Source organism: Monodon monoceros, unplaced genomic scaffold (assembly GCF_005190385.1).
Source record: "Monodon monoceros isolate NGI ecotype Baffin Bay Population unplaced genomic scaffold, NGI_Narwhal_1 Super_Scaffold_12, whole genome shotgun sequence".
Classification (NCBI taxonomy): domain Eukaryota; kingdom Metazoa; phylum Chordata; class Mammalia; order Artiodactyla; family Monodontidae; genus Monodon; species Monodon monoceros.
In genome coordinates, this window is record NW_021703768.1 from 10,935,854 (window position 1) to 10,955,935 (window position 20,082).

A 20,082-nucleotide genomic window follows, 5' to 3' on the forward strand; every position below is an offset into this window, starting at 1 on the left:
TATACAGACGGTCTAATACAACTGATTTTTTATAAACATGGAAAATCAACTAAATCGGTTATCTACTGCTATGCAGCCAACCACCCCCAAACTGGCTTAAAACTACAATGGTTTAGCTTGGTCATCATTCTTCAAGTATTGGTGGGATCGGACTGTAGCTGGGGCCACTTGTCTGGGACTCGACTGTAGATGACTCATTGGAAAGTTGATGAGAGAAAGCTGGCGAGTTGATGCTGGTGTCAGCTGAAAGTTCAGATGGAGCTATGAGCTCAAGGACTGAGCATTTCTCCACATAGCCACCTCCACTTTATGGTGGCTGGTTTCTAAGAATGAGTATCCCAAGAGAACCACCTAGAAAGTGTACTGCCCCTCACACTCTAGTCTTAAAAGTCAGATGGTGTCACTTCTGCCATAGTCTCGAGTCCATACAAAGTGAAGGACAGGGAATAGAGAGCCCATCTGTCAATGGGAGAGTGTCAGACTCACATCAGAAGAAGGTCACAGAGATGGGAAATAACGCCATGGCCACTTTTTGACAATACAACCTCGCACAGTGAGTATTACAGGGTCAACATATTGTCACCTGTTTTAATTCACCATGAGGCAACATTTATATAGGGTCCACATTTCTCACAAAAACAACCTGTGCACTTCTGGTGTTGACATAGAAAGTATACTCCGATTTTATGTTTTAGTGAAGTGGCTTTCAGTAACAAGCTGTTTTAAGGCCATCTTCACTTTGTAGAGTTTTCTCATGAGAAAATCCTGCAAAATAACCCTCAAATGAGCTGGGGACATAATCAGGATATGCTACAATAGCACTTACGATTATTCAACCGAAATCCTTATAACATTTTAATATGAAGACTCTATTTCCTGTAACCTGTAGATACGACTGAAATTAGTTTTGTACTGAGTTATGAAGAAGCAAGCTTCCTATGTGTCCAGAAAAGTCCAAATAAAGAAGCTCATGATGGGGGGAAGGGATAAGTTAGGAGTTTAGGATTAACATATACACACTACTATACACACTACTATATATAAAATTGATAAACAACAAAGACCTACTGTATAGCACAGGGGACTATACTCAATATTTTGTAATAACATACAAGGGAAAAGAATCTGAAAAAGAATATATATAGAGAGAGATAGAGAGATGATAACTGATATATATATCAGATATATCAGATATGTATATAACTGAACCACTTTGCTGTACATCTGAAACTAACACAACATTGTTAATCAACTATATTTCAATTTAAAAATTAATTTAATTTTAAAAAGACACAATATATCTTATGCCAATACATAAAAAAGCCAACAACAACAAGAAAACCCCACAATACATACAGCATACCACCATTAAAAAAACATACAAATAAATAGCAACTACAGAACAACGTATGTCAAAATCTGTAATAAACAGAAGATTCTACTATGACCATATTGAGTTCCATCAACTGTGAATAGGCGAAAAATCTCCCAAACACAAAGGATATGCAAGACCAGCAAACAATTATTGTAGCTGGATTGCTCTAACCTCTGGGGGAAAGTGTATTTTCAAAGACTAGTTAGAAATGATTGAGAGAGATATCAACAAATATGAGAAATTTGGTATAACTGCATAGAAACAAAAGGAATTGGGTGTCTGTGTGTCTTTTTATGTGTGAAGCTGCTGATTCATGTACTAACAGGGAAGTTGGTGGCCTGTTTTTTGTTTTTACTTTCGGCTGAAATAAGGCACACAAGTCCATTCAAGGAAAAAGATAAAAAGACACTCGCCTACATATTGTATTAGTGAAGGATATGTTTCAGTTAACATGCCTCATTTTAAAGTTTCGATTTGGGTTGTTTATGGAGGAAACTGCAATTTGGGGGTCTGGGATTCATCAAAGTAAATGGGCTAATTCTGAAACAACATGCAGGGAAGCCATGGATGCAATACAACCATTCAAATAAGGATAAAAGGACAGGATCAGTGTAACAATGGAGACGAGATCCTTGTGCCATACAACTAAACTAATGGCTTTCATCACAATTAGACAAAGCATTCACTTTTGAGCTACAACAGAACAGGAAAACACAGTAAGTTTATTCGTCAACTTACACCCTCAACACAAATATATTAAACATGCCCTCTGGGTCTGGCACTCACCTGGGTGCTGGTGACACAGTAAGGGGAGGAGACCTGGTCACAACCTAACCGATAAATTAATCAGTAAACTTAGATGTTTCTCAGAAAATAAGCATTATTAATTATTATTTCTAGGAATAACAGTATTATCTATCTAGTACTAAAATGTTTCATTTCTGCTAAATCAAGTGACTACAGTGTGCAAAAGGTTTTCAACATCAGGTTTCCATACAATCCAGAAAAGCTCCCAGGATGGTAATTTCTTATCTCTATTCTCCCTAAAGGTGGAGTCATCGCATTACTGCAGCATTATTAAAGCCACGCTCTTGGAAGACATTACTGCGGAGGACTGAGGTGCGATCCCTGATATGAGCAGAGATCCCAAAATAGAGAGAATTTACATTCTAGATTATTCATTTTAAGAATAAACTGCCTCTGACTTTCGACAGGTCTATAGCAGGCAACTGCAGGTCTCTGACAAGCAGTTGGAATGAACAGTATTATTTCTTAAAAGTGTCTGCGTTAGCAAATGGGTTAGGTTCAAAGCAGATCTTTTGTTTGGGTGGAGGGCTTCTCAGTTGTGGAGGTGTTGGGCAGAAGCGCTGGCCAGCAGAGCTACAGTTGCCCTTCAAAAGCTTCCAATCCGCTCAAAGCTGTAAAGACCCTTGGTTGATACCTTGGAGTCCTGCTTCCCAGAGCACAAGAGATGGCAGTGTCCAACTGTGCATGGAATTGCTTGGACTTGCCTACAACTATGGAACAACCTTAGGTTGACTGTTATGTAATTCAGTTTTTAATTCTGAACTTAACTTCTTCATACAGCAGATCTGCCAGGAGATGTAAGCTGCAAAATGATTCCCCAGATAACTAAATCTATAGACTTGGTGAATAGAACTAGTTAGTATTCGCTACATAAATGCCGAAGATTACTTGTCAAAAGTGATTTTTGTTTTTTTTGTTTTGGTCTCATTGATATTGAGTCCTCCAGCTGCTTTCAGAGACCATGAGTAGAATGTGAAAGTCAGAACTTGTCATTAGTGAGAGACGCTGGTCTTCACTTTTCTATGGCAGCAGCTAGACAGCCGGCTCATTTAGAGCCCAGGGCATGAACCTGCACATTCCTTTAATGACTGCAGCCGAATGACAGCAACTTGAACATGATCGATGGGCTGCCTGGGGCATGTTTACCTGTGTTGCTGATGCATGCCAGAGATAGCGTCAGTCCAAACCACTGACTCTCAGAAACAGGAATGTTCCAGGAAAGCAATGTTACGGTATTTAATCCACGGGACTCCTGTCACCCCACATTTTCTCCACAGAAATTAACTAACACTGAGCTGTATAAGTTCGTTGAATTCTATCTGTTTGGAGTCTCATTAATGATTCCTTCAGATTTCAAAAACACATTGCAGATCAAACTGGTGAAATGACCCACCTCCCTTTTCTGAGTTAAATAAGAACAATACAGGAAGGCGCAACACTTAATTTGACCTCAGCAAAACCTTGGTCATAGAGAAAAACAAGCTAATTTCTCATTTCAATTTTATAGCAATTTCCTATATGGTAGGTAAACTGAATTTTTTTAAAGTTCGAGTTTCTTTGGTCATATACAGGAAACACTGAACAAAATAATCACTAAAGAAAAAAGTCATTAATTATATGTGTGATGAAATAAGTTTTACATAGAGATCTTAATGAAATATATAATATATATTTCATTAAAATATACAAAGTTTAAAGAAATTTAACATCTGTCCTTTTAAAAAATGTTTTTGTTATTTTGAGACACTAACATTGTCTCCTCGTCCAATGATAATTCCTGTTTATTTTGCCTATTTCTACCATATTTGGTTCAGTTGCTCTGAATACTAAACATGTTTTCCCCATTTACTCCCTCTAGAATATGCTATTTGTTAATTTCCGGCTCTGTACAAATCCTGGAGAGGGTTATACCCCAGGAGCTCCTGCTTCATATGTCCTGCCTGTGGCTCTTATCAGTAATTAATTTTGGCAGATTTTCTCAGTGAGTTTGTAAGGGTCTTTAAAATCATTCTCAAAACTTTGCTCCAGGCAGCCTCTGTCAAAGTAGACCCAATGATTTGTGTACAAGAAAGTAAGACATGTCATTTTTTTTTTTCAATCTGAGAAAACTGAATCAACTGAAGAACTGGATTAAGATGGAAAAAGTTAAATAAAATTATGATATTAAATAATTCAGTGTGTCTGCTCATATAGCCATTAGAAAAATGTTTTAATATTTAGTGATATAAAAACACTCTTGATATAACTGTTAAATGTACAAAGTATAAAATATTAAAAGTGTGCACAAATAATTTTATAGTCACATAAAAATCTTAGAAGGAAATCTTCCCAAATACTTGTAGCAGCCTCTAGCTGCAGTGTTATTCTCAAAGAAAGTTTGCATCCTTATTCCTTTCTGAGTTTTTTAAACTTTCCACAATGTGCATGAATTATTTTATAATGGCAAATTCATTAAAAACTATTAAAACATCACATTTAAAATAGTCAATGTGATTTCACATACTAATATTCAACAATGAATTCTAACAATAAATATGAAAGAAGCATTAGAAATGCACTACGATGTCCTGTTACAAAATCCCACCTATTAAAAGCTTATCTTCTAACTTAGCATATAAAGGGTTAATCCATTTTTATTTTTCCCATTACAGCCTTCAGTCCCCTAAAAACTGAACTAATACCTTCAAAGGGGCGGGGCAGACAGCAACCAAATGAATTAATTCTTAGAATAGAATCTGGGGTTATTAAAAAGATGGATGAGTATGTATGTGTCTTGAGAAGAATTACAAAGTAAAATGTTAAGGGAAAAATCAAGCGTTAGGAAAAAAAGTCAAAATAACTTACAGGCACGACTAGAACACACATGAGGGAGCGTGGGAGGGCGCGGAGAAGGGAGGCAAATGATGCACCCACACTTCCAGAATTATTCAGCCATAACTAGAACTCCTAGCATTAATTCCCCAAATCTTACACAAATGGTTTATGACCCTGGCCTTTCTTTGATCTCCAAGTCCAACCACCATTCTTGTGGTTCAAAAGATCCACGATACACAAAGAAACAGACTTGCTTCAAACCTAGCCAGTCCTATCAGGCTGGTGTCACATGACCGTCCCTTTCCTTCCTACTTGGAAGTCTGGAACTCTACCTACACCACGTGCTTGCTTTCTTTGCCCGGCTGGAAGTCTAATACCCATTTGGTCACTATATCTACATCTGGCTCCCCTCCTGTGTATGTGATATCTATAAGGCTTTCTAATACTTTCCTTGTTATGAACTAATACCATCGACAAAGACCCAGGTCTACAGATTCCTGGCTTGGCGCCTTCCTCTCCCCATCCACATATCCAGACAGTCATTCACTGCTCCTAACATAGTCTGTGGTCTAGCAATGAAAATAGGGGGAAAATCATGCCCTTTTTTTCACTTTCAATCTATATCTGGCCTAACACAAAAAATAAATTTGAAAATCATCGATCAAATAATCCTTATTTTAATTTTAATACATGCAGAAAGTTCAACTTGTGGCACTATGGTCTAATTCTTTTCCTCCCTGACTAAATAAATATAAAGTTCACTAGTCTTTACAGATAATCCTTCTCTATCTTCTTGACCTTTCCTAAAGGTGTTTTAATTTCCTCTTTTTCATGGATGATAATTTTGTCATTACTTTCATAAAATGGTTTTCCAAAATACAGTTGGGAAATTGATTAGTTATATAGGTCATTTCCCACATTGTATTATCAGAAACTATTGCTGCACGTTACAGGAACACTAATAATACTGAGAGATTCTGCAGTGCTACGTGGCACTGGAAAAATACCAATTAAGGAAGTGTTTTATAATGTACTCCTTCCCAATAACATTCTTGTTATACAGAGCTATGTAATTTTAAAATTATAAATGTAGACGCTAAGTGAAAATAAAGGCATGCTATCCTCACACGAGTCAACGTAAATGATCCACATTTTTTTTAGATTTTACGTAAGATAAATCCTTTAAAATGCTTTTTTAGTACCTTCATATGGTTCAAACATATACAAAGTCCTCTGTGCAGTAGTTTTGCAGAGTGGGAGCTCAGAAATGCCTTTCTCCTACTTTTCTACATTAAACATAATAACAAAACTGATTAAAAGCAAGAGAATTCTCTTCCTACCTGAAAATCAGCAATACCCTAAATTGTGGTCCTAAAAATTTCCTCTAAAAGCAATAATGTAATCTTCAATCCTTGTGGAATGTAAAGAACAGGAGAAATTACCGTAGCGATACAGTATCTAAGGTTATTAACACTATAAAGTTTAAGGAATAAGTTTATTGGTATAAATAACTTGGAATTTCATAATATATTGACAAGAGTTTTCTTAAAATTTCACCTACAATTTTTTAATGTTTTATATAACTTTTTATATATGTTTGTCTTATCTTTTTAGCTTCATGGCTAACTACCTGAAAGCAATGAAACTCCAAATCTGTGTATCACCCAGGGGAAGCACAGTGTTATGCACATAGCAGGCAACTGATAAACACTATTACATAAACCCAACAAAATGACACATTTGCATGTACTGTTACGTACCTAGAATCTTCTATCTAATCTGTTCATGATTAAGTATATTTCACTGGTAGAATCATGACAAAAAACACATTTATCTGAGCCATAATAATTTACAAAGATCAATATGAACTCTAAAGGTTTTTAAAAACTTCCCCATGGGGGCTTCCCTGGTGGCGCAGTGGTTGGGAGTCTGCCTCCCGATGCAGAGGACGCGGGTTCGTGCCCCGGTCCGGGAGGATCCCACATGCCGCGGAGCGGCTGGGCCCGTGAGCTGTGGCCGCTGAGCCTGCGCGTCCGGAGCCTGTGCTCTGCAACGGGAGAGGCCACAGCAGTGAGAGGCCCGCGTACCGCAAAAAAAAAAAAAAAAAAAAAAAAAAAAAACTTCCCCATGGAAAAGGATCTGAAAACATAATCACTTTGCTGAATCACTTTGCTGTACACCTGAAACTAACCCAACATTGTAAGTTAACTATACTTCAATTTAAACATGGTTTTTAAAGTCCACATAATTTTTTTAGCTTACATAAGAAGACCCTTTAGATATCAACTCTGGAAGCATGTGATGATCAAAGGAGACATGGGTCAACTGAAGGGAAAGAAATGTATTTCAAAACAAGTGTAGTTTCAGGAAAGCCATGGTTTTCTTAAGAGCAAAGCAGCGCACATATTGATTTAAGGTAAAATGCATAGGTCAACGTTACATGGCATGAGTAAATGTACATTCTTGTCTAATAGTACAGACCAGCGCTGGAACAATTTTTTTGTTTTAATGAAAATATGAAAATGAAGATCAGATGACTACTCCCAGGCAAACCACAAGCAAACATGTTGTATTTCTTGCAGTCACGAGGCCACCTCGGGTCTCTCCAGTGATGGGGATGTGAGCCTCTGCCCTGTCCTCATTCTCACATCAGCTTTCACAGTCAACAACAAGCTTTCTCTCTCTCTTTTTTAATTAATTAATTTATTTATTAATTTATTTATTTTTGGCTGCACGGGGTCTTTGTTGCTGCTCGCGGGCTTTCTCTAGTTGTGGTGAGCGGGGCCTACTCTTCACGGCGGTGCGCGGGCTTCTCATTGCAGTGGCTTCTCTTGCTGCAGAGCACGGGCTCTAGGCACACGGGTTTCAGTAGTTGTAGCTCGGGGCTCTAGAGCGCAGGCTCAGTAGTTGTGGCGCGCGGGCTTAGTTGCTCCGTGGCATGTGGGATGTTCCCGGACCAGGGCTTGAACCTGTGTCCCCTGCACTGGCAGGCTGATTCTTAACCACTGCGCCACCAGGGAAGTCCCCTCTCTCTCTTTTCTTGATTTGATCTCATTTCCCAGAGTCATTACCTAGGTCTCGACACTAACAATAATTACTTTCAAATTCTTCATTTAAGCACACAGTTCTCATGCTATCACCATACATATTCACTCTGTGAATCCACTGTTCCTACCACTTTTTCTGCCTTTTACCCCTTTTCACTTAGCAGCAATTCCAAGATCCGTCACTATAATCATTTTCTTGCATTCATCATATCCAGTGCCTCTCCACCTCGGCTCAGCCCAGCTCTCCAGACTCCAAAACAACTCAAAACAAACTGACCATGTCTACCTGATGACAGAAGAAGAGAAATACATGTTTCCAGTACCAAGCCATCAGCCCTCCTGCGGCCATGAACTTTGCCTCTCTCCCAATCTCATAGATGTCTTTGTTCTAAAAGCCATTCCCTCTGCTGGTGCACTGGGTCCCCTTCACTCTCACCTACTCAGTGATTTTCCCACTGAAATTATACCCCTCCCAAGCATCGTTAATTTCTTCTGGGTCACTGCCATCATCATAGCAATATCTCCCAGCCTGAAATCCCTCGGCCCTTCTCGCCCCTTTAGCCATCACATCATTCTGTCTCCTCTTTGTGATGAAGGGTTATCAGTCTCCTCTCAGTTATTTGCTCAAATGATATGATGGGAATCATCACATGCCCAACCTCTGTCCTCTCTTCCTCTTCTGGTGAAGGACACTCACAAGAGAGGGAGTGGGGACTGGGTCCCTCTCTCTTAGAGCCCCATGGGACAAGAGACTTGGTAACTGTTGGCAACAAGACAGATGTGTCTGAAATACAGAAAATTATCCATATAGAGTATAGCATAAATCATGGTTCTGTTTATGTTAATATAAAAGTACAAAATTCACCAGTTAAAAAGCAATCAAGATGGGAAATCAGAGCAAAGAAAGAAAAAAATCAATGAACACCTTTTCACTGAGCAATCTATGGCTGCTGTGTGTTCAAACACTTAGGGCTCAGCTTAAAAATGTCTAAGTCGTGCCATACATGCTACGTGGGGTGCATTTCATGGTTCATGGTTTGGCATGACTTAAGTTCCACTCCATGGTTATAGAGTAGAATTTATTTCTATGCAATGTCAACTACCAGCCCCAGAACTTCTGTTCTTAGTCTCACTGACAACTTATTCCAATGAATTCTTACTAGACTGAATTTTCTTTATGTATCCATTTCTGTTATTATCCTTTATTGTGATTTGCTTAAATAAGTTATGCAATATATTTAATGAATTAGTAATTACATTATAGAACCTATTATATCCAGTCAGCTCAGAATATATGCTTGCTATGATAAAAAAAAAAATCACTTCCCTCCTACAGAACTGACGTCCAAGAAGCCAGGACTAGAGTGGTACATAATTGTAATGTCATAAAATATTTTTACTTGAAATTCTCTAAATGAATAAATAGGATTTTTACTCAAGAAAGCTATCTCTTCTGAGCACCAAAAGAGCACCAGGCAAACGATATTCTTTACGTGAAAAGATTTATAAATAGGTTATACACGTAATTGTTAAGAATCATAGAAGGTATTAATTTCTAATGTCGTTTTTCTTTAATCTCAGCTAATATTATTTTAAAATATATTTAACTTAGTTTTAACTCCATAAAGGATGGTCTATGCGTGAGAAAAAGAGAGGAAGGACGTTTTAAGAACAATTTAGGACAAAAATGTCCCAGTGAAGGAAGAGATTGGTTGTTTGCATGAGGCCACACTAAGGAAGTCCATGGGCTTAGCCGCTTGTTGATTTCTGCCTTCAAACTGGCAGACAGCACACATGGGACCTGACCGCCGCGTCTCTGATTTGGCCACTCCCACCTGCTCTAACTCAGCTTCCCAAGACATTTTCATTCCTCCTCACATTACTTATCTGCCACAAAGCATCTCGCCTTTACTGTCCAAAAATGAGCAATGAATTTATTTTAATAATTAGAAAAAAACTCTTCACAGTAAGTTTTTATTAAATTCTCATCAAGGCTTTGGAGAAGCCATTTTATTTACTGTATTTTTCCTTTAAGTAGCTTATCCACTCTCTCAACTACAGACATCACTATTTAAGCTGAAGGACTATTTCTCATTATCCAAACCCAATTAATATTTCTTCCAGTCTCCCAATTATTTTCCCCTTTTTTGATACACTTCCTGATCCTCTAAGTCCTCTATGCCCATTCCTACCTCTGTCCAAATGTAAACGCGTATGGTAAGAAATCTAATAATTTGGCTTATTTCCTTGTACACTTTTCTAGAGGCTCATAAACATGTACAAACAAAAAACATGTTTACTATTTAGCTTTTTAAAAACAGGATAATACAATACTATACCATTCCTTTCTAAAATCTTCATGGATTTTTTTCAAAGTTTAGATATATATCTAACTCACTTTTATTAATAACTGCATAGAAAGGATATATCTTTTATATGGAGGATTTTATATAAAAGAGATACCATTTTTAAAACTTTTCATCAATCAATACTGTTTTCCTTTTTTTTTTACTATCCCAAATAATTCTGCAATACATATTCATACTTAATACCTTATGTTCTAGGTCACTCATTTCTATAGAACCTATGTCTAAGCATGACTAATCAAAGGCTATGGAGTATTTCAAAAGCCAACTCACAGCAACATACCATTTTACGAAAAGATTACAGTAAAGCACATTTTCATTTGGAATGAAAAAGAATGTGAATTTCCTCAAAAGTTAACTGTAGCTAGCTTATAATATATACTGTTTTTTAATGTTTGTCTATTTGGTAGATTAAAGAAAATCATGTTTTCATTCTGAATTTTATGTCCTTGATTGGCACATTAGGGTGAAAAATATTTGCATATGTTTATTGGTTGTTTGCATTTTTCTTCTCTGAATTTCCTGTTGATATTTTTTGCCTAGTTTTCTATTCCTTTGTCTTTTTCTCATCAACATTAGGAAGTCTTAATATATTAATTATATCAACATTTTGTCATATTTGTGACACGTTACTTCCCATGGTCTATTTTTAACCTTTTTTATGTTAAATTATTCCTTGCTATTATTGTTGGTATTCACACTGCCAACTGTACCAACCATTCATGTATGGCTTCTGAGTTTCCTGCACGTACTTAGAAGCCTTCTCCACCTCTAGGTTGTATGAATATTTTCCCAATGTTTCTCCTATCAAGTCTACAGTTTTATTTTGACAGTTATATTGCTTTCCCTTTGAGATTTATTTCTGAATATATTGTGAGTTAAGGGCCTTAATTTTCTTCCAGATGTTTAGCCAGTTATGCTAACACCAGTTCCACCACTGCTTTGTATTCAACTGAGATACTTTGAAATGAGTCAGGCTCCTCTATATTTTTTAATCTGTTCTGAATCTTTAGTTATGTCCTAAAGAGATTATTCTTTCTATTTGGGGCCAACTGGACACAACTGTATGTTTAGTAAGGTAAAATATTTCTTTTTTTTTTTTAAACATCTTTATTGGAGTATAATTGCTTTACAATGGTATGTTAGTTTCTGCTTTATAACAAAGTGAATTAGCTATACATATACATATATCCCCGTATCTCCTCCCTCTTGCATCTCCCTCCCTCCCACCCTCCCTACCCCACCCCTCTAGGTGGTCACAAAGCACCGAGCTGATCTCCCTGTGCTATGCGGCTGCCTCCCACTAGCTATGTATTTTACATTTGGTAGTATATATAAGTCCAAGGTAAAATATTTCGATCAAAATTTTCCCTGCAACTCTCACATATTTATGCTTCCATATGATCTTTAAAATAGCTTGATCCAATTTGCCAAAGAAACAATCAGCCACAGAATTCTGAGTACAACTGCATAAATGTTACATTAATTTGGGAGACAGTAATATTGGTATGGTGTCAAGCTCTTCTACACAGGACTGTAGCATGCCTTGTCCTTTATTCTGAATTCTTTTATGTGCTTTGATAAAATACTATAGTGTTCATCAGACGGGTCTGGTTATCTTACTAAATTTATTCCTCGTGTTTTACATTTTGTCACTGCTCTAAAGCTAGTGGCCTAGCAAGATTTCCAGACCATGACAGAATAAAAATCCATGACCTAACCCAGCTATATAACAAAGCAGTATTTGGAGTATAAGGAGTATCATGAACTTTTGCTCCCCTTTTCCATTACCCCTGAAAAATAATCAGAAAACTCTCACAGGTAGGCTTTTGGAAGCAAACTAATCAAGCAATACAGCCTGGGCCTCAACCCAATTTCCTGCTTACTTACCATTTTCACAAACTAGATTATCCAATCAATCTATTCGACTCTCCTTTGTGAACCTACTTTTGCTTCACACTTTCTTGACCTAGTGACACAATTCTGACTGACAGCATCATTGATCCTTTCCATCAATGAACCTTTCCTTAGCTACTCTTTGATAACTTGAGCATCTACCTTTACCTAAATCAGTCCCCATTTATTAAACAAAATCAATGTCCTCTAGGAAACCTGAGTCCTTCTACTAATTGAGTCCTTAATTGCTGCACTTAGTCTATTGCTCTGTTGAGAGGTTCCTGGGATCAGTGAAGTTATGTCACTCTTACCCCACTGCTGCTGCTAATTCAGCGTCCCTGAATCATATAATTCAAACACAGGATGCTTTTGCACTTAAAAAGAATATTGATTTGTATTCTAGCTCATGGTAAGCAAAAGAAACAAAATTTTTCCAGCTTTCTTTAATCATTTATTACATTTTAATTATAAGAAACATGAATTTTATGAAACAATTACTTTTAACTCTAAGACTTCAGATTTTATCTGCTTATTCATTTTTATGGCAAAGAAACGGTAGAGGAAGAATCATTTGGACTACAGCTTTACAGGAAAAGTTCTCAAATGCATTCTTCCAGAGCCATCTTGGAAACACTGGGAAAACAAATTTGCTTAGGCCCACAATGATACGACATTCATCTGCTCTCACTCTTCCCAGTTTTTTAGCGTCATGGATATACTTTGAAATTTTATTAAACTTTAGGTTTCTACAGACCAATTATTTGGCTTCACACATTTAACAGTATGAAACGTCAGGTCCATCACTTAATCTGCCAAAACTTCACCTATAGGATTTTTGACTGCAATTTTCATTTTTGTTCCTGTAGAATATTTTTTCAAGGAAAGCTGCCTAAATCTCAAATAAAAACGGAGTCTAAAGCTATTATAATCTATACGTGAATAGCAATTGTATAATGAATACCAACATTCTGCTAGAAAACCATGTTTCGTCCCAACATAATTAAATCACCATCTTTCATCTGGAAAGAATGATGTTTACAATGTCCCCACGTGTATGTCAGAAAAGTGGAATGTTTCTACCTGTTCTTTGACCGAGGCGAGGATAGCAGAGGTGGTCTCTGTCTCTGAGCCATCCCCATTGGAGGTGGTGAGGCCAGGGCTCAAGGAGCTGGTCTTCTCCGAGGCTGATGGAGGCTGGTCTGGGACAGGCATAGCTCCTGCAATGCAAGAGGACACGCTCAGTGCCACTGGATATTGGCCCTGTAAACAGACGTAACTATCAGGCAGCTCTAAGAGGTACACTTTGGCAAGATGGAAAGTATGAACTACAGAGAAAGCAAGTGACATAATTGTAGAAGGAGAAGCAAGCAAACAGACAGTCTCTCCTATATCCACCCCGACCAAATTCCAAAATACGCTCACAACTTTGTGTCTTGTCTTTGAGGTAAATGGAGGAAGAAATGATGAGATAGAAAAGGCAAGTAAGATGAGAAAAAACAGAGGGATAAAGAAGTAAAGATAAAATATAAAAAGCTCATCAAACTACCATTTTCTATCTGATTTAGATATATTTATTCCTTGTGCACTGACATACTTTCACCTCAAAAAAAAAAAACCTAAAGATATTCTCCTCGATATGAAAATCACACAAAATAAGTGATCAATAATTTATAAGTAATTAAGAAACACTACAGTTGACATAAGAAGCTCGGCTGGTATTGTGAAATATAGTAAATGGCTAGCCTACTCCACAAATATTTGCTGAGTTCTTAACTCTGAGACCAACAGCAGACAAGAGCTGCAAAGCTGGCGAGACTCATTTGCCACAGTTTATTGTCTGAGTTCACTGATGAAAGAAAGGAGAGACTCAGATAACATCAGCCCACTTCATAAAGGGACAGACACGTATGGGTTAAAAACAGGACTCTCAGAAGTTATTTTGTTCCACTGTATTTCTCTTTCTCACACAAATAAATATGACTGAAGTATCTGTCACATGTATTACTTAGCAATGGTCACCAGCAGAGGAAGTAATAAGTAACTCAGGGCAATTTTTACCCAGGCACAACAAAAATCACTGTTCAAATAAAAGGCTGGCAGTAGATCAAGGTTATTTTCTTGCCTTAAGCTATTATATTACATGTCCTTCCAGGAACCATTGCTGTGTGAATGTTAAAAGGTATCTCCTATTATACTGTATCTGAGCATCCTGGGTTTCAAACTAAGCAACGTAATTTTCTTCACAGCCCTTGTACTATGTTATTAGCAACATTTAGTTAATAATTTAGGGATATGCAAACCCCAAAGGGCTCCAGTATAGAATTTTCCTTTAAATATATGACAAAAACATGGTAACCTAATGTTCTCATTGGACATTCCAACTTAGTTTTGATTTGTTTTTATTTTTTGAAGTTCCTTATAATATTACTAATGGGGATTAGAATATCATTGGAAAAATAAATCTGTTACAAACATAGAATATATGGGAGGATTTGGGCAAATGACATTAACAAGCAGAATGCGAGCAAAGAATAAGGATCAAGTGAAATATAATTTGGCCAAATGCAACCATGGCAAACAAGGGGAAAGTATATTAGGTGATGGATACCAACAGGAGGAAAGAAAGAGGTTTAGGTAATTATGATGCTGGGGGTGGGAAATTAAAAATAAAGTACTTTTGTGTGTTCAGTTTACTTTCATATGTGGTTTTCTAATTTGATCAAGCCTTATAGTCACAAGGATGGACATAAACAGACCAGCAAATGTCATGCCTGGTAAAACAGCCTGAAAGGCATGTCCTTCTATTTAGGGGAAGTTTGGGAGATGGGAGAACAGGGCAGGGGAAGAAAGAAAGAAGAAAGGAAAATGGCAGTTCTTGAAGAAAGAGTCACCTCTGGTCATTAGGGGAGCCCCCCCTTGACCGTGCATCTCCACCTACATCCATGGCAGGGGCCTCCAAAGGGCACTCTACATAAGAACAGCCTTATGCTGAGAAAAAAGGGTTCTTACATACCTCAAATTATTATTTTAACTTCTGTGGTTTCTAAATTTTATTGGGCTGATTTGAATTCAAGCTCTGGGCCAGTATTATTATCAACACAATTTTTCGACAACGAAATTGTCTGAGGTCCCAAAGTTATCAAGTAACATAAGTGGACCTAGAACTCAAGTTTTCTCCCTTTTTCTCCCTATTTTAGTGGGCTTTGATGTTTCAGCCTATTTTCCATACCTTCTATTGCCTTCTAAATGCTGTCTACACACCAATTTCTATAAAATGTAACTCTTAAAAGTATGACAGTCACCTGTCATCTTAAAATATGGGATTTAATAGGCAACAAATCAAAGTATATCCTTAGGCACTTGACAACTTTGACCCACAGAGTATAAGCAATGATTCGGTTTGTTTATATGCTCCCTCCTTCCCCCGATCGCAATAACAGAAAGAGAAGTGAAATCTTTAAGGCTTTTCCCACCATAGAGGCACTGCTACCCAAGGCAACCTCTATGCCCTAGTGAAAATGACTTGGAATAATTTCCGTGGTTCGTAATTTTTAACATCCAGATTTAATTTAACCATTGGTCATCACTACGTATGGGTGGTAAAGACTGTCAGGCCTCCACTTCCAGCCTTCTTAGCTTAGAGCTTACAGAAAAGAGGGAGGGCTGGGTAAATACTGCCAGAACCAAGCCCTGGATTGCTAATAAGTATAAAAAGCCTTAAGCCTTCAGACTTTGCAGCCTACGGTTAAGTACTTTAGTCTTAAACAGAGCTAATCCATTAAATATTAGTAATTCATCTATTCTAACTCCAGGAAATCTGTAGAATGTAGAGAGACACAAGGAAAAAAAAAAAAAAAGGAAAAGCAACCATTAGTAATTCTGCCATCCCAGATAAACATATTTACTTTGGTATTTTGATATAGGTTTTTTCCTACTTTTTTTTTTTTTTGATTTGACTTATTTTGCATAATGAACTTTACATAATGAAGTATTAATGTAATATTTTTGATTTTTAAAAAATTTTTCACTCAGCAACATTATCATGAACTAGTTCTTACATCAGCAAAAATTATTATATAGTTTAATGATGTAATAAATATTTAGTATTCAATAATTGTATGCATAATTCACTTATTTTTTGTTTATCATTTTACCCATTTTTACATTTCTGACATTTTCGATAAATTCCCAAAAGTGTTGCTCGATGGAATGAAGAATCTGCACGTATTTTGAGAGCCAACAGCAAATCAACATACCTGCCCACCAGCAGTGCCATGAGAATGTCTCCTCCCCAAGAGGATGACAACACTGGCCTTTATTACCCTGTCTTGCTTTCACCAACTTGATATAGAAAAACTTATCTCTTTGACTTTGTTTTTATTTTACCACGAATACAAGAAATATTTTCCCACAGATTTATTCCTCCTACATACAATACCCCTTCACACCCTTTACACGATTACTGTGTAAGAAGTCTTTCCATATATGTAGTCGAATGAGAATCTACAAACACCCAAACTGCATGTTAAACAGACTCATCGTCAGCATGAGAAAAGGAGACAATATGAGGGAACCATAATGTCAGATTTTGGGTGGTTTATTCTCTAGCAGAATTTGTTACTCACATGTTCTAGGTCTAGAAAATACAAAACAACAGGACTAGCCGCCCCTGGGCCCACGTTACACTGCTCTACACTCTCACATGCAGGAGCTGTGTTATGGGCAGAATTGTGTCACCTTCCCCTCCTTCACTGCCGCCCCAAATCCATAGGTTGAAGCCCTAACTCCTAATGTGACTGTATTTGGAGATGGTGCCTTCAGGGAGGTCACTAATGTTATATGAGGTCATAAGGGTGGGGTGCTAATGTGAGACGACTGGTGTCCTTATAAGAAGAGCAGTCCAGGGACTAGGAATCCGCGCTTCCACTGCAGGGGGCACGGGTTTGATCCCTGATTGGGGAACTAAGATCCTGCATGCCAAATAAATAAATAATGAGTAAATGGTAAATTAAAAAAAAAAAAAAAAAAAGAGGAAGAGGAAGAGACACCAGAGCTTTTCTCTCCACCACGTGAGGACACAGAGAGAAAGTGACCACCAGGAAGGGGGTTCTCACCAGAAACCTCCGTGGCTATAGCACCTTGATCTTGGACTTCTGGCCTCCGGAGTCGTGGGGAAATAAATGTCTGCTGTTTAAGTCACCCAGTCTGTGATATCATGTCATGGCGGCCCAAACAGACTGATACAAACAGGGTTAGATCGTTCTCAGCTTCCTTTCCCTTAATTACCTCCGGGTGGGCACGGGAGGCCCGGGAATCGCGAGAGTAGCAGGGCGGTACTATTTAGTGCAGCCCTCTGCTAACACACTCATCCCAGATGAACTACAGGTGTCGAGATAAGGCACGGACTGCTTCAAATCAGCACACCTGGATAAACCAAAGCTTACAAAAAGATGTGCGCCAGTGCTGTGAAATAAGCCTGGAGAACAAAGCACTAACTTAAGAACATCCATAGTACGACCACTTTCGTAGACAATCTGATAAGAAACTCAGGAAACTTGGTTAGGATGACAGTAATAGCAAAATCAGGTAGTTCCCGTATACAGAGACTCTTTTTCAACTTGAACTCTTATATGCATATGTAGTAAGATTTTGTAAGGTCCAAATATATGTTCTAAACCTTTATTCCCCAAACATGAGTCACTATGAATTTACACTAGGTAACATGTTAAAATCGCATCTGCGCTTAGGAAGGCTAAACTCTCTTGCTCTCAATTCAAGGACGTTATATTTTATTGACCTCCATCACACAGAAGGAAAATAAATCCTTATTTTATTCTGTAATTCAATCCTGTTCCTTCTTTAGCCACTTCTGCCTAGCAACTGATGACTTTGACACCAAAATAAAGCCATCTTCAAAAAATAACTGATGAACCGTTGTGTCACACAATCATCTAATTCAGTGACAAACCCAGCATTCTTGTGCCAGCATTACTGGATCTCCTCCTCTCTGAGTCAGAAACAAGTTCCTTTTGCCATGATATGGTCTTTGATCCTCTTGAGCTGCCCACCCCCAATCTGTAACCCACAACCTCTTATCCTTTCAATTATACTCTGCTGTCATGGAGACCTGTTTTCTTTTTCCTCCTAGGTTAGCAAGTCCTACCTGCTTCAAATTCCAGAGTCTCCAAATTCCTTGCATACAGTGGGACTCACTAAGTATTTTTTTTACATTGATAACAAAATGTTACTTTATTTATACATATTGTTTTTTAAATACAAATATCATACGTTTAATTCATTTTTTTAACATCTTTATTGGAGTATAATTGCTTTACAATGGTGTGTTAGTTTCTGCTTTATAACAAAGTGAATCAGTTATACATATATACATATGTTCCCATATCTCCTCCCTCCTGCGTCTCCCTCCCTCCCACCCTCCCTATCCCATCCCTGTAGGTGGTCACAAAGCACCGAGCTGATCTCCCTGTGCTATGCGGCTGCTTCCCACTAGCTATCTATTTTACGTTTGGTAGTGTATATATGTCCATGCCACTCTCTCACTTTGTATTTCATTAGCTAGACTTGCACTGTCCAATATAGTAGCTCCTAGCAACATGGGGCTATTTAAATGTAAATAACATTTTAAAAAGCCAGTTTATTAGTTGCACTATTCACACTTCAAGTACTCAACCGCCACATGTGGCCAGTGGCTACTGCACTGAACAGTGAAAATACAGAAGAATTCCATTATTGGAGGAAGCTCCATTGACGGCCTTGATCTATACCCAATTGACCCTATAGTCAAATCTTTCATGTAATCTTTCATCTTCGGCTTTAGTCATGGGCAGTAGAAGATGGAAGAAGTGGTCAGATTATAATTATATTTTGAAGTAAGAACTGCCAGGATCGTTGATAGACTGCGTGTGGTACATAAGACAGAGAGGGAGGAGTACAGGTGATTTGGGGGTTTGGTCTGAGTGGCCACCACCCAAGATGTCCACACTGTAGGTGGAACAGATTTGGGGTGGAGGAAGGTGACCTGGCCTGAAAAATTACAACCTCAAATACATATACCTGTGAGTCTTCTTTGCTGCTAACATCTGGGCAGCACACAGCAGCTCTAGCCAGAAACCACACTCTTATGTGAATGAGGGAATGTAAAGATTGATGACTTCCAAATATTGCTTTTTTCCCCTTCAGCCAGGTCCCTTTTCACTTTTTATAGTTGCTAGAAACTTCTAGAAATTTTCTCTTCTTCCCTCACCTTTAGACTATGGCTTCAAGACTCTCTATTAACTTTCTTGACTTCTTGCCCTCACACCAAACCAGCAAGCAAAACTCATGTTGCCACACCTAGCCTTACTCCCTTCTCATGAGTCCCACCCTCTTCAAGACAGTCCCCCTCTTATGTTCTAAAACACAAAAATATTAGCAAATGCTGACTTTTAGCTTTACCCTCATCATTACGCATCACTTTCATAACTGGCCATCACCTTCCACCCAAGTAGATAATGAAACTGGCCATTGGAGTACTCCAAATATTATCATTTATATATGTATCTATATATAATACATATGCAATTTAATATTTTAAAACTGAATGTAATTAACATGTTGATCTTATAACCTTCCACTCCACAGGCAACATTTAAAAGACTATGATTATGTGAAATGGAAGAATAAGTCTAAACATCCCATTAACATTAGGGTACAGGGAATGTGTGAATTAGTATAAACTAATGACCTGAACAACACTATGGAACACCTCATTTGCGTA

At 37.8% G+C, this 20,082-nt stretch overlaps 1 protein-coding gene across 2 annotated transcripts in view; it reads right to left on the minus strand.

Moving 5' to 3' along the window:
• CTNND2 (catenin delta 2) overlaps window positions 1-13,517 on the minus strand; it is a 778,687-nt gene extending 765,170 nt beyond the window's left edge. For both annotated transcript variants that reach the window (XM_029218322.1, XM_029218323.1), the window contains exon 1: window positions 13,386-13,517. In XM_029218322.1, coding sequence (XP_029074155.1) covers window positions 13,386-13,517 — 132 coding nt within the window. The remainder of the gene's footprint in view (window positions 1-13,385) is intronic.
• Between the last annotated feature and the right edge of the window lie 6,565 nt (window positions 13,518-20,082).